A 13,661-nucleotide genomic window follows, 5' to 3' on the forward strand; every position below is an offset into this window, starting at 1 on the left:
GGGTGGGCCTCAGAGCCAGGGCAGAATTCTGGCCCCACAGGCCAAGGACAGGTGCCAAGAGCCCTGAAGTGAACTTCAAAGAAGCTGCTCCATGGGGAGGTTTTATGAAGGTCACGAGGACTGAAAAATCACTCCCAGAGGCCTCTCTGAACTGGAAGTAGGAACAGGAAATCGTTAGATGAGATTCATCTTGGAAAAATGCAAGCTCATACATCTGGGTAAAGCTAATCCAAACACAGCCTGAGAGAGCCACAGTGCGGAGCAGGGGGGCGGACTGCCACCCGCAGGGCAGCCGAAGGAACCCAGCCAGGAGGTCATCTGCACAACCTCTGATTCTTGCTTGTTTTTTAGGGCCGCACCTGTGGCTATGCATCGGATAGGAGCTGCAGCTGCCGCCCTACACCACAGCCACAGCCGTGCAGGGTCCAAGCTGCATCTGCGAACTACACCGCAATCCTTAAGCCACTGAGCAAGGCCAGGGTTCGAACCCAGGTCTTCATGGATACTAGTCAGGTTCCTTACTGCTGAGCCGCAGTGAGAACTCCCTACAGCCTCTGATTTTTGTGGAGGCGGGGGTTGGCTTCAGTGTGGGCAGCGGGAGGCTGGGGACTTAGACATCTGGGAACCCCAAGCCAGGTTTATTGGAAATAGAGGGCTGAGGTCTCGCTTCCCAGCTGGCCGGGCAGTGACCTGGTGGTCCAGGGAGGGGAGGGGAGGAGCATGCCAACCATCAGTGCTGTGGCCTTGCCCACTGGTGCCCAGGCCTCCACTCAGTGGGCACTGAGGATCTCCCTCCTCCCTCAAAGACCTCCCTGGGCCTGTGGAAAGCCCTGTTTTCCTCTGTTCTGCAGTCTCTCAAGACCACATGGGTTTGATCTGGATTCCGGCAACCCGAAGAAGCACCGAGGCACTGTAGGTAGGTCAGACATCCTTTTATTGGCTTCGAGAGCCGTGGTGAAGTCCCTGCCACCTTTTTTACTGGTACAGAACAAAGCCAGCAATTTGCCGAGGTGTTACTCAAGGGGCGGTCGTCATCGGGTTCTACGGCCTGTGCACACGCAGAGCTATGATTCTATAATAGCTGCTGTGGCACTTCCCCATTGGAACATGGTGGCAGGCAGGAAGGGCCTGCGTTATCCCATTCTCCCCACATCCTCATTTTTGCAAGTTGCCCAGTGTTTTAAGGATTCAGATGTGATGGGTCCTTCAGGTGTGATGGGTCTCTCCCCAGGAGAGAACCCAGGTGCCTGGGATGAAGAGGAACAGAAGTGGTGGCGGTCCCGTGGCTCAGCAGAAGCAAATCCGACTCGTATCCATGAGGACACAGGTTCCATCCCTGGCCTCGCTCATTGGGTTTAGGATCCGGCATTGCTGTGAGCTGTGGTGTTCGTCGAAGATGAGGCTGGGATCCCGAGTTGTCGCAGCTGTGGTGTAGGCTGGCAGCTACAGCTCCGATTCAACCTCTAGCCTGGGAACCGCCATATGCCACAGGTGTGGCCCTTAAAAAAAAAAAAGAGGGACAGGAATGGCTTCAGGGGATAGACAGCAGCCCCCTGAGGAGAGGCAGAAGCCACAGACTGGGAACTCAGTTCCGAGAACCCCTTCCAGGGACCCTGGGCGCTCTTCCTTCCCCGATGGCAGGAGGAGAAATGAGCACAGGAAGTGAGAGAGGTGCCACATCCAGGGCTCCTGGCTTTGAAGTGGTGTCCTGGGTCCAGGAGGGCCAGTTGGGAACTGATGCGGAGGCCCATCTGCCTCCCTCAGCAACCTGTGCACCGACAAGAGCAGGACCCCAGGGGAGAAGATTTGGGCAAGTAGTGGGACCAGGGGTGACATGGTCTAACAAGGTGATTGCAAAACCTAGAAGGAAACATGGGAAGCCTCAGTATGGTCAAGACGTCAGCTTTCCCAACCTGATCTAGGGACTCAGCACAGTACCAGTCCTTGGAAAAGCAACTGCTGGTGAGGTTTTTGTTGTCATTTTGCTGGATACGGTGGTCAAATTGGCTTTCCAAAAGCCCCTCCTACAAACTGCCAATTCCCTCACACCTTTAAAAGGTGAGGTCAATTTTGTAAACACCCGGTAATGTGACAGGTGAAGATACTCTCATTTGAACTGGCCCTTCCCTAGGGATTGGACAGGTGGGGCAGTATTTCATCTGTGAAATGCCTACTGGCGTTCTTGCTCCTTGCCTTTCCCTCATTTATCTTAGGACAATTTCATAATTACAGGAATTGGATTTAAATTCAAAATGTGTGACGCTCTTCTCCCATTTGCCTTTTTAAATTTGTATGTAGTCAAGTGTACCGTCCTTCTCCTTTGGGTCTCCAGGTTTATTGTGATACTTAAGACTATAAAAACATTCACCGACGCCGCAGTACATTTGTTGTTTCGTTTTTAGAGTTGAATGTTTGACCCATCTGGATTTTATTTCAGTATTAGGCACTGAGGGAGGGAGCCAACTTCTACTTTTCCAAACGGCCGGCCAGTCGTCCCAACGCCATTCGACTGAAAAGACTTTAAAACCCTTCCCGGGGCTTGAAGCGGCCGCTCCCCCAGCTCACTCCAAGCTCGCGTGTCCGCCGGGGCCCGGGTTCAGGGACCCCGCGCCGCCAGGTTTCTGCGGCCCACCGGCCCAAGAGCCTTGGTGCAGCGCGACCCAGTCGGAGGGGGCGAACAGCAGGGCCTGGGGCCGATACGCCCCTCGGCTGAGAACGGATCCCTCTCCTACCCGCCCAAGATCGACCACCAAACCCCCGACACCGCCTTGCAATTTCCCCTGCTGCCCTCCGAGGACGAACCCCGACGCCCGCCTGGCGGCTCCCCCAACCTCTCGCCTCCTCCCTCCCGGCTCAGACCCTTTACTCTCGCCCCCTCCCCCCTCCGGCTCTCTTCCCGGGTGGTCCCAAGAATGGGGCGGGGCTTTCGGCGAAGGTAATTTAAATAAAAGGCGTGTGCTCCGGTTCTATTTGCATAGAGGCGGGGCCTCTGGAGCCGGGAGGCCGGAACACCCAGTCGGGTGGGAGCCCTGGACCTCCTCCTCCCTCCGAGAGACTCTGGGGGCGGGAGCCTTCCGGACCTAATTTGCATGGGGCGGGGCTTGCCTCCCCGAGAGGAGCCGGGTGCCACTTCGCTCTTCAGCCGGCTTCCGCCGCTTCCTTCCGCCTTCCGCCGGCTCTCCTTCTGCTTTCCTGCCGGCTTCTCCGTGTCCCGCCGCCTTCGCGGGGCGCCGAGGCCAGGGCCGGGATGCTGCCCAGACGGCGGCGAGCGCGGGTCGGGCCGCCTGAGGCCGCCCCCTCCTCCGCCGCGCGCTTCCCCGGGGTCGCTATTTACTTGGCCGAGCCACGCATGGGCCGCAGCCGCCGGGCCTTCCTCACACGCCTGGCGCTCTCCAAGGGCTTCCGAGTCCTGGACGCCTACAGGTGCGCGGTCCCGGCGAGGCTCGCGGCCCGGCGGGGCCACCTGCCCGGGGCCCATCTGCGCCGGGGGCGCGGGGCGGGTGCGGCGCGCACGGTCTCGCCTCACTGGGGGCCGTGGCCCGCCCGTGTCGATTCGGCATCACCGTGCCTTCGCGCCCGGTGGGCCGGGGGGCACTGCAGCGTGGCGTGATGACCTGAGCCCAAAATGCCCGTGCTCGGTACTTTGCAGCTGACCAGCCACTTTCACATGTGGTGTTTGTTTCTTTACAGCTGGGGATTTGAAGTCTGAATCGACTTGCGGCGCAGCGGACCCGGGGGCAGAGGGGCACCTGAGGTTTTTGGATTCCAAGTTAGCCCTGGCACTTCTTGGTCGTATGGCGTTTCTGTCAGTTTCCTCTTTGTGCTAGCAATTAGGGCCAGGAGTGTTCTGTAGGACACGGAGAGAACGTATGCCAGACACATCGTCCAGGGCTATGCGGTGTAGTGGTGGTGCTCTGTCCGGCTCTGGATGAATTCGTCTTGCTCTGTTAGCTAAACTGACTTCTCGCCTCAGACTTGAGAAAGTGACTTGAGCCAGGCTCCAAGAGTAGGACAAAAAAAAAAAAAAAAAAAAAGCAGTTACTGGAGTTCCCATTGTGGCTCAGTGGGTTAAGGACCTAACACTATCTCCTTGGGGAAGTGGCTTTGATCCCTGGCCCTGCTCTGTGGATTAAGGATCTGCAAGGTGCCACATATGTCACAGATGCAGCTTGGATCTGGTGTGGCTGTGGTGGAGGCCTCAGTTGCAGCTCCATTTTTCAGCCTCTAGTTTGGGAACTTCCATATGCCACAGGTGTGGCTGTAAAAAGGAAAAAAAAAAAAAGCTGCTATAGAAACAATGCTGAGAGTAAGGGAAAGGGGTTCTCATGGTTTTGAGGTTTAAAGAGCAAATGGATCAGGAGCCAGTCCCTGAAGTTTTTTTTTTAATTTTTTTTTTTTTTTTTTTTAATTTCCCCATTCCCAGAGGTGTGGAAGAACCACTCAGGAGAAAATAATAATAGCAGCTTGAGTGTACTGGGTACTAGTTAAGCCCTTTTGCTTATTAACTCATTTAATCTTTACAGCAAAGCCTACAAAGTAGATACATTGTTACCCCTGCTCTGCAGAGGAGGAAATCAGAGTGCAGAGAGAAATTATGTGCCCAAGAGCAGGCAGCAACTATGTGGCAGAGCTGAGGTTCACAGCATTACTTGAACCTCACAGAGCCGAGCAGTTTTGTCCCCTGCACTTAGATGAAGACCCTGTGGTTCCCTGGCCTCTCCTTTCTCTGCGGGGTGGAGAGGGAGACAGACAAGTTAGCACAAGAAAGGGTTGGGCTTGTGATTGTAGCTAGAGCGGAGCACCGCAGCTCAGCAGATGCAGGAGTGGTGGAGAAGTCTGCCCGAGGAGCGGCTGGGAAGTCTTTCTGAAGCGGTGACCTCTGTAGAGTAACAGGTGCTCTCACAGGCAGAGGGACAGGCAGAACAAAGGCTGGGAGCCATGAGCGAAGCAGGAAGAAGGGCAGGCCTGGGAAAGGGCTCTGGGCCTCACCCCCTCCTCTTTCTTCTGTCCAGCCCCGAGGTGACACATGTGGTGATGGAGGGGACCTCAGCAGAGGAGGCCATCTCCTGGCAGGAGCACAGGACGCCGTCCCTTCCCCCGGGTTGCAGCCACCCGGCGCTATTAGACGTAAGCTGGTTCACGGAGAGCATGGCGGCTGGCCAGCCTGTCCCCGTGGAGCGCCGGCACCGCCTGGAGGTGAGCCGGGTGGACCTGAGGGTGGGGCCACCAGCTGGGACAGGTGACAGGGCAGCAGCGTCCTTCAGATGAGGTGGGCAGTGAGGGCTCTGCCCAGACCACCGGGGGCCCAGGGAAGCCAGGCGGTCCCCTCTTCTACTCTCAAAAAGGGAGCAAACTCTTGAGACCCACCCATTTTTCACCTCTTTAGGCCTTTCTTGCTCACCAGGTAGATGAGACTGGGACCCCAATGAGGTGACCCAAGGGCCAGTGGGAGGCTGTCCTTAGGGTGCTGTGAGGTTCATGGCCTCTGCCCACCTCTGTGCTTCCCTGGGGACTCAGGTGGGCTCGGAGCCGGGCTGCACACTTTCAAATCCCAGCTCTGCCTGGAAGCCACGAGGCCTCGGTATCTGTGAGGCGGGGGTGACAGGCGCTTGGAGCCCACTTGATTGAGAGGATTTTGGTAGGTGGAGTATATACAGCAGGTGGGGTGGCAGGTGGTGCCACTACTGCTGCTCTGGCCTGAAGACCCTGTCCTTGGCCTGCTCTGGCTGCCTCTGCCCCGTGCCTCTGGCAGTTTTGCCCACTCAGAGTTAGCTCCTTCTGTCCAGAGACCCTAGGTGATCACCCAGGGGAGGCAGGGGTCTGGGGCTGCCTGGTCCCCTGCCAACCCTGTAGCTTCAAAGCAGCCTGTACATCGCCTATCCCTAGGTGGCTGTGCCCAGGGAGGAGCTGCCAAGTCCAGCGTGGATGCTGCCCTATGCCTGCCAGCGTCCCACACCCCTCACGCACCACAATGCCAGCCTCTCAGTGAGCCGGGGTGCGGGGGGCGGTGGGGTCCCCCACCTCCCTGAAATGAGGCCAGGCCCTCCCCTGTCCCAGCCTCTCGGAGGGTTAGGGGAGGCACCCTGCCATCCTGGCCCCTCATCAAGGGCTTCTCCCTGCAGGAAGCTCTGGAGACACTGGCGGAGGCAGCAGACTTCGACGGCAGTAAGGGCCGCCACATCTCCTTCTGCAGAGCAGCCTCGGTGCTCAAGGCCCTTCCCAGCCCCGTCACGGCCCTGAGCCAGCTGCAGGGGCTGCCCCACTTCGGAGAGCACTCCCGCAGGGTCATCCAGGTAGGCGCCCACTGAACTTAGCGGGCGGAGTCCTGAACGTGAGTCAGGGTGGGGTGGCCCCGAGCCTGGTCAGAGTGGGTGGCTCAGAGCCCAGGCATGGTGGCAGACAGCACCCAGGCTGCGGCAAGCCACCCCCTTCACTCAGCTTCCTCGTGTGTGAATTGGGGCCACACTGCCTGCCTTAGGGTGGCTGAGAGGACTCAGCCAAGGGAGCTGGAAGGAGCCTGGCAGGCTGGTGGCTGGCTTCACTGGCGTCAGCCCAGACTGTCCAGGACAGAGGAAGAGAATGGTGAGCACGAGCAGCTCTTTTTAAACTATGAAGAGCTCAAGGCCCCCAAAACGTGAGGGCCAGTGTCCACTTATCTTTGGGCCAACGCATCATGACAAAAAGATACTTTTGAATTCATTTATGCTTTTATTTTGTATTTTTTAGAGCCACATCCACGGCATATGGAAGTTCCCAGGCTAGGGATGGAATTGGAGCTCCAGCTGCAGGCCTACACCACAGCAACACTGGATCTAAGTCACGTCTGCGTCCTACACCATAGCTTATGGCAACTAACTGAGCAAGGCCAGGGATGGAACCCACAAGACATGGGTACTGGTCAGGCTCTTAACCCACTGAGCCACCACGGGAACTCCCACTGATGCTTTTAAATAAAGTTATGTTGAATTCAGCTATGTTTTAAAAGCAGTTGTTTCTCTATGCTGGGACTTATTATCTAAGCAATGGCCTGTGTTTCCTGGCCGGGGGGCCATGGAGGCTCCCTGGGCACAGCCTTTACTTCCAAGTCCTGCTGGACCCCGGTCCCACAAAGCCCCCCTGCTGGGTGTGGGGCTCTGCCCAGGCCTTGGGCCCTCAGCTCTTCTCTTTCCCGTCAGGCCTGAGAGTTCTTCCTTTCTCCCTCGCACAGGAGCTGCTGGAACACGGAGTGTGTGAGGAGGTGGAGAGAGTCCGGCTCTCCGAGAGGTACCAGACCATGAAGGTAGGCGGGGGAGCCCCTGGCAGGTTCCCAGCTCCGAGGTCCTGCCACCCTGCCCCCCAGCCACAGCCCGGTTCATGCCTCGTTTGGGAGCTGAGCAGGGGTGGCAGGGATCAGAGAAGGTGTCACTGAGATGCTGGCAGCCAAGCTGACACCTAATAGGCACAAGGCAGCCAGATGGAGGCGGGCGAGGAGAAACTCCTTTTGAGCATGGGGAATTTTCTAGATCATTCAGCACCATCTGTTCTCATTGACCTATTGACGCACATTCTCAAGTGTGTGACATGCTCTGGCCTCTTAAACAGAGCCTACTGCGCAAAACAGAACCTTTTCCTTGGGGCCCGGGGACAGTCGAGTCCGGGGGGCAGCTCATCCTTGTCCCGTCTCCACCTTCACGGTCTCATGTGCTGATTTCTCGTCCTGCCTGTGTCCACAATGCACCTTCCCGCTGTTCCCACTCATGTCTGGTCTGATATGGAGCTGCCAGTGCTCTCGCCTCGATTGTGCTCCTCAGACACCCCGCTTTGTGGCTGGAGATTGTCAGATCAGTAACTGACCAGAGCGGTGGGGCATCCCTCGCAGGCGTAGGTGCCATGGAAGGCCTCCCAGAATGAGGCGGGGGGGGGCTTCAGAGAGGGAGAGGAGCCGTGTGGGGCTCAGGACTCCAGGGGCGACACCTGAGTCAGCAAGTGGAGAAGCGCTGAGAGGGCAGAGCCATCTGCCCCCTCCCCTCCGAGCTCCCTCCTCCTGGGTTCTCTGATCCCAGGAGGCGTCCAGGCCGGGAGAGAGGTATGTGAGCAATTAGAAGCGTGTTGTTACAGGACTTCCCGCTATGGCGCAGCAGGTTAAGGATCCGGCATTGCCACAGCTACAGTGTTGGTCACAGCTGCGGCTTGGCTTTGATCCCTGACCCAGAACTTCCATATGCTGTGGGTGTGGCCAAAAAAGAGAAAAAAGGTGTATTGTTATAAACAATTTGCTTAGGTTATTCTCAGCATTTTTCCATCAGGTTCCGTTGGTGACAGTGACCCAGTTTGTGCTCTTGGTTCAGGGCATCTAGGAGAGGATGGCAGCACAGCCCAAAAGGGCAGGGCTGCCGCCAGTCTGCAGGAAGCGAGGCTGAGGGATGAAAGTGCTGCCCGCCTGGTCTTCCTCCTCTCTGCAGGTTGGTGGCCTCCGCTGGTGGTGACATGGCCACAAAGGTGTCGTGCCATGTGTCACAGCCTCCACCACTGCATGGGCCTGCCCCTCAGTTCAGTTCTAGAAGTTCCTGGGGAGGGGCCCTGAGTGGCTGGCCTAGGGCAGGTGCCACCCCGGACCAGCGAGCTCTAGTCAGGGCAGAAACAAGTGAGGTGCTCGGGCTGGGGTCAGGGCCCACCCTGTGAGCCGGAGACCCCTGTAAGGGCAGGCTGCCACCCCACAAGAGGCCGGCTTCGGGAGCACAGTGTCCGCAGGCCTGGACGTCTGTGCTGACCTCTGGCCAGGCAGTGGCACTGGTGTGTTTCAGCCTGGAGCAGAGCCCCCGCCAGCCACAGCTGCTCCTTCCAAAGTCTGCTGCTACAACCCCCTGGTTGTTAACTGCCCCTTTTGCTGTCTGTTAAGAGGCAGAGCCACGGTGATAAGTTCCAGCTGCAGTTGCGGGGAGCGGTTTGGCTTCCCGTGAAAGGACAGGCTGTTAGGAGGACGCCTGGTGATGTTGGGATCACAGGCTAGGCCTGAACGGGCTCTGGCACGAGGCCATCCTCGAGGAAGAGACCAAGGCCCGGGGAGGAGCACGTGGGCTTCCCCAGCCATCCCCTGTGAGGGTGGGCCGCGTAGGCCAGGCTCGGGGTTTGGACCCTGCCGGCGTACTCACTGTGTAGCCTTGAGCAGGTCACTTAAACTTGAAAAAGGTGAGTGGGGGTGATGCCTGCCAGGCCACGTGATGACTTAATGCGGCCAGTGCGAAGGGCTGCAGTGGTGCTGTTCTCGGATGGGCCTTGCACAGGTCACCAGCGACACCTGCCTCTTGCTGTCGGAGCTTTGCCCTTAGCCACGCTGTGCTCGTCCTCCAAACAGCTCTTCACCCAGATCTTCGGGGTCGGGGTAAGGACTGCCGATCAGTGGTACCAGGAGGGGCTGCGGACGCTGGACGACCTCCGAGAGCAGCCCCAGAGACTGACCAAGCAGCAGAAAGCAGGTGAGCCTTCTGAGAAAGGGCTGGGCCCTGGGCCTCCCCAAATCCCTGGCCCTGAAAGCCCTTGGCTCTGACGCATGTCATGCTGATGGCGGCCTGTGCGTCAGGGAACGGGGTGAACATGACGGGAGCCCGCAGTCAGACAGGCGTCTTTGCTTGGCGGGCTTCCCGACCCCGTGGAGCCAAGACGCATTGCGGCCCCTTCTCCGTGAATGAGAATGGTCCCCAGAGCTGCCATGACATTCAAGGCCTTCTGGTTAGACTTGGACCTGGACCCAGGGTGGACCCCTTCCTCCTGATTCCATGGGGAGAGGGCATCTCAGAACAGCCCGGGCCCGGGCACCCTTGGTGGTGTGCTGCTCGGCGTCTTGGCCCTATGGGCTGATGGCATGGGGACCTGCGCTCGGTGGGGAGAGGCTCAGTGAGCAGCCGCCAGTGGGAGGTGGCGCCGGTGTGAGGTGTTGCAGTGGAAAGAGCATGACCTTGAGAGTCTGTTGGGCCTGGGTTTGAGTCCTCTCTCTGCCACTTGTCGGCTGTGGGACGGTGGCCCTGAGTCTTGCCTTCTCTGCGCCTCTGGTGTGTTCTCTGCAGAGTGGGGTTCTCAGGGTGAGGCCGGTGGGAAGCACGTGTGGGGCGGACTCTTCCGTCCGGTGGCCTAGGTTGGGGCGCTGCCGAAGGAGCCCCCAGCCCAGCACCTTTGCCCCTTTGGACCTCTTCCCAGGGGCTCGGGGAGAGGCCACCTGGGTGTCCTGGGAGAATTGCCTGGTCAGTCAACAGGAAGCGAGACGCACAGAGCCCGGCGTCCAGTGGAGCGTTACGTGGTGACATCTGTTGGTTCTGCTTGGTGGCTTCTCCCCGAGGAGTGGCCGGCAGTGCTTACTGAGAGCTTGCCCTGCCCGGGGGCTGTTACTGCCACATGTAAACTTCTCCTAACTGCACGTGGAAGGTACAGTGGTTCCTCTTAGGTGAGGAGACAGATTTGGGCTAAAGAGAAGTGGTTTTTTTTGTTTTTTGTTTGTCTTTTTGTCTTTCTGTCTATTTAGGGCCACACCTGCAGCATATGGAGGTTCCCAGGCTAAGGGTCGAATGGGAGCTGTAGCCACTGCTGGCCTCTGCCACAGCCACAGCCACGTGGGATCCAAGCCACATCTGTGACCTACACCACAGCTCATGGCAACGCCGGATCCCTAACCCGCTGAGCCACAACGGGGACTCTGAGAAGCTCTCTTAAGTGGCAGGGCCATCTCCACATCACTTCCCTTTATCCTCTTAGTCCCATGTCGTAGACGATTAAAAGTTATAGCCTGTGTCTCGACTGTGCCAACATCCGTGTTCTGGTGCAACATACAGTAATTCTGTGAGATCTTCCTGGGGGCGGGGTGGGGGGAACCTGGGCAGAGGACGCAGGGGACTTCTGTTATTTCCTCCACCTGTATGTGGATCTCCAATTATTTCAAAATAAATGTTTGGTATTTAAAAGGGAGAAGGGATGGGCTGGGGGCGTCAGGAGAGCTGTGCTGCCCACAGGCCTGCAGCACTACCAGGACCTGAGCGCCCTGATCCTGCGGTCAGAAGTGGAGGCCCTGCAGCAGGTGGTGGAGGCAGCTGTGGGGCAGGTCCTGCCGGGGGCCACTGTCACGCTGGCCGGCGGCTTCCGGAGGTAAGGGGGGCTCGACGTGCCCTCTGGCTCGGCTCCAGGCCCTCCCCAGGGAAGGCCTGCGAGGTGGGACGACTGAGGCGGGCCTTCCCTCACTGAAGGGATCCGGGAGACCCCAGAGGCTGTGAGTCAGACTGGCCCCCTCAGGGGGAAGTTGCAGGGCCACGACGTGGACTTCCTCATCACCCACCCCCAGGAGGGCCTGGAGGAAGGGCTGCTGCCCAGCGTGATATGCTGTCTGAAGAAGCAGGTGAGGGGCTTCCCGCTCCCCTTCCTGAGATCCCGCCAGGACCGCAGCGCTTGGTCCCCCGGCCCCACGCAGCAGAGCGCAGCCACGCCTTCTCTCCCCCAGGGCCTCGTCCTGTACCACCAGCACCAGCGCAGCCAACAGGGAGACCCCACCCACCTGGCCCAGAAGAACCGCACCATGGATGCCTTTGAGATGAGTTTCTGCATTTTCCGCCTGCCATGCCCCCCAGAGGCTGCTGCAGGGGGGCCCCGGGAGCCCTGCCCCTCCTGGAAGGCTGTGCGAGTGGACCTGGTGGTCACCCCCATCAGCCAGTTCCCCTTTGCCCTGCTCGGCTGGACTGGCTCCAAGGTAGGGGGTGTGCGGCTGGGACCGGCCCGGGGGTGTGGGCTTGGCGGCCCCTCTGATACAGTCACTTTTCCCCCAGCATTTCGAGCGGGAGCTGCGCCGCTTCAGCCGGAAGGAAAAGGGGCTCTGGCTGAGCAGCCATGGTCTGTTTGACTCGGAGCAGGTGTGTTGCTGGCGTGGGAGGCCTGAGGAGGGGGAAAACGGCTTTCTCGCTGGTGCACAGTCTGAATGGGCCCCAAACCCCTCCAGCTGGGAACCCCCAGGGCCCTCAGGAGGCACCACCGCCCCCCGCCCCCCGTCCCCGGGGCTGGGCTCTGCGTGCCCTCCCAGCCTCCTCCTCACACGTTTCTCTGAAAAGCGCCTGCGGCAGTGGGCATGGCCCAGGCACCAATGCTCCACTCTGTTACAGAAAATGCTTTTCCACGTGGCTTCAGAGGAGGACATCTTCGGACTCCTGGGCCTGGAGTACCTTCCCCCAGAGCAGAGAAATGCCTGATCCTATCAGTTGGCCCCCACTTCCACTCTTTGGAAATGGGGGGGGGGCATTTGAGCCAGATCCCATGGGTGTCTTTGGCCCCCGAATGTTTCCGGGCAGGAGATGCACTGCTGCCTCAAGTTCTCCCACGTGGGAGCCTTGTCTGTGTGGACCACCCCTCCTCCCCCCACACCGTGTTCGAGATGAAATGAAATGAGCATATGGAACAAACTAAGCCGTGTTTTCTGACTGTGCTGCTGATGAGGCTGACTGGGGAGCATGGTGTCTGGTTCTGCCCAGAGGTCGGTCCTGCCTGGGCAGGTGGCCGTCCGTGAGCTGTAGGGTGTCAGTCAGGGTCAGGAATGTTGACCTAAAACAAATAGACTTCAGTTATTTCTCCAGCAAAAATGGGTTTAGTCAGAGTCAGCAGAGAATGGGTCTGCAGCCACGGCAAGTCATAGACAAGTGCCCAGCAGAAAATGGAGAGAAAACTTACCGAGGAGGAAAAGGAACTGGGGGTGGGGGGTGGCCACAGTAAACACCAGTCCATGGCTTTTCATTGGCTGCGTTGCTGCCAGGAAAGAGAGGACAGCTTTCTTCCTGAGGGGCTCTGGTGTCATTACAGGGTACGAGAGCTCCCCCTTCTGGGTTCCCAACTATTTTGAACCGAGGTTTCTGTTTATTAACTTTTTTACATTTTCCCCTTTTGATCAAGATCTTTTTCTGAAAGCACCACTGATCTGAGTTAGGTTTTCCAGCTTCAGGGTCCTTTTGTCCCTCAGCACAAGGAGGGCCCTTTCCTGTGCACAGATTGGAAATCTGTTGAGGACATATTTAAGTAGGAGGGAGGGGGTAGGAGGGAGAGTGCTCAGGTACTTTTTAATCGCAAGTCCTGGGTTACCAAGATCCTAGCTGTTAGAGAGCATCTAAAGCATATTATGTCCTCAAAGGTTTGGTGACAAGCGTCCACCAGCCCTGGTCCAGATACCTTTTGGAAGCGGCTGTATCATCACATGTCATCGGCTTCAGTTCAGGGAAGTCTTTACTTTCAGGTCAGCAGGTGAGTTGCGGGACCAGACGAGGTTGGGTGCTTTCTTTTAAGTGTGTCATGTGAGTCCAAACATGTATCCCTTGGAGTTCTGTGCCACAAGGGTTGGTTAGAAGCACCTCATAGGCACCTTTCTAGCAAGGAGAGTTCCTCTGGAGGGGTCATTTCCAGCAGATGACATCTCCAGGTAGCAAAGGTGTGATGCTTACGGCCCCTCCTCTCCCAAGAGTTCCTATGGAAAGATTGCTCTACCGAATAGTGGTTAGCAGGCCTTTGCAGTATGGGAGTATCTCGGAATCCGTTGTAAGTCAAAAGAGGGAGGAGCCAAGTACACCGGGCATCCTGTGACTGTCTCAAAGGGTGAAAGCTTATAAGTTCCAAAATAGGAGCATCTAAGATTTCGTTAGAAGGACCAACAGCAGGAGTTTGCATCG

At 58.0% G+C, this 13,661-nt stretch overlaps 1 protein-coding gene and 1 long non-coding RNA gene across 11 annotated transcripts in view; both read left to right on the forward strand.

Moving 5' to 3' along the window:
• Positions 1-249: 249 nt before the first annotated feature.
• On the forward strand, positions 250-1,317 carry LOC125117796 (uncharacterized). The gene is made up of 3 exons (XR_007132723.1): positions 250-313; positions 852-916; positions 1,232-1,317. It is a non-coding gene; the product is annotated as an uncharacterized LOC125117796 (long non-coding RNA).
• A 1,757-nt stretch (positions 1,318-3,074) lies between these two features.
• Positions 3,075-13,661, forward strand: part of POLM (DNA polymerase mu) — a 31,454-nt gene continuing 20,867 nt past the window's right edge. For 2 of the 10 annotated variants that reach the window (XR_007132579.1, XR_007132580.1), the window contains exons 1-12: positions 3,075-3,423; positions 3,691-3,805; positions 5,013-5,196; positions 5,887-5,985; positions 6,123-6,293; positions 7,208-7,279; positions 9,335-9,455; positions 10,980-11,112; positions 11,257-11,359; positions 11,462-11,707; positions 11,784-11,867; positions 13,130-13,239. Coding sequence is in view for 8 of the 10 variants with exons in the window: in XM_047763067.1 (XP_047619023.1) it covers positions 3,090-3,423; positions 3,691-3,805; positions 5,013-5,196; positions 5,887-5,985; positions 6,123-6,293; positions 7,208-7,279; positions 9,335-9,455; positions 10,980-11,112; positions 11,257-11,359; positions 11,462-11,707; positions 11,784-11,867; positions 12,114-12,200 (1,749 nt within the window). In the remaining 2 variants the exon portion in view is untranslated. Of the gene's footprint in view, positions 4,894-5,012; positions 5,197-5,886; positions 5,986-6,122; positions 6,294-7,207; positions 7,280-9,334; positions 9,456-10,979; positions 11,113-11,256; positions 11,360-11,461; positions 11,708-11,783; positions 11,868-12,113; positions 12,346-13,129; positions 13,240-13,661 lie in introns of those variants that run through there. The other 8 variants (XM_047763067.1, XM_047763068.1, XM_047763069.1 and 5 more) reach the window with 8 other exon arrangements.

Source organism: Phacochoerus africanus, chromosome 16 (assembly GCF_016906955.1).
Source record: "Phacochoerus africanus isolate WHEZ1 chromosome 16, ROS_Pafr_v1, whole genome shotgun sequence".
NCBI lineage: Eukaryota > Metazoa > Chordata > Mammalia > Artiodactyla > Suidae > Phacochoerus > Phacochoerus africanus.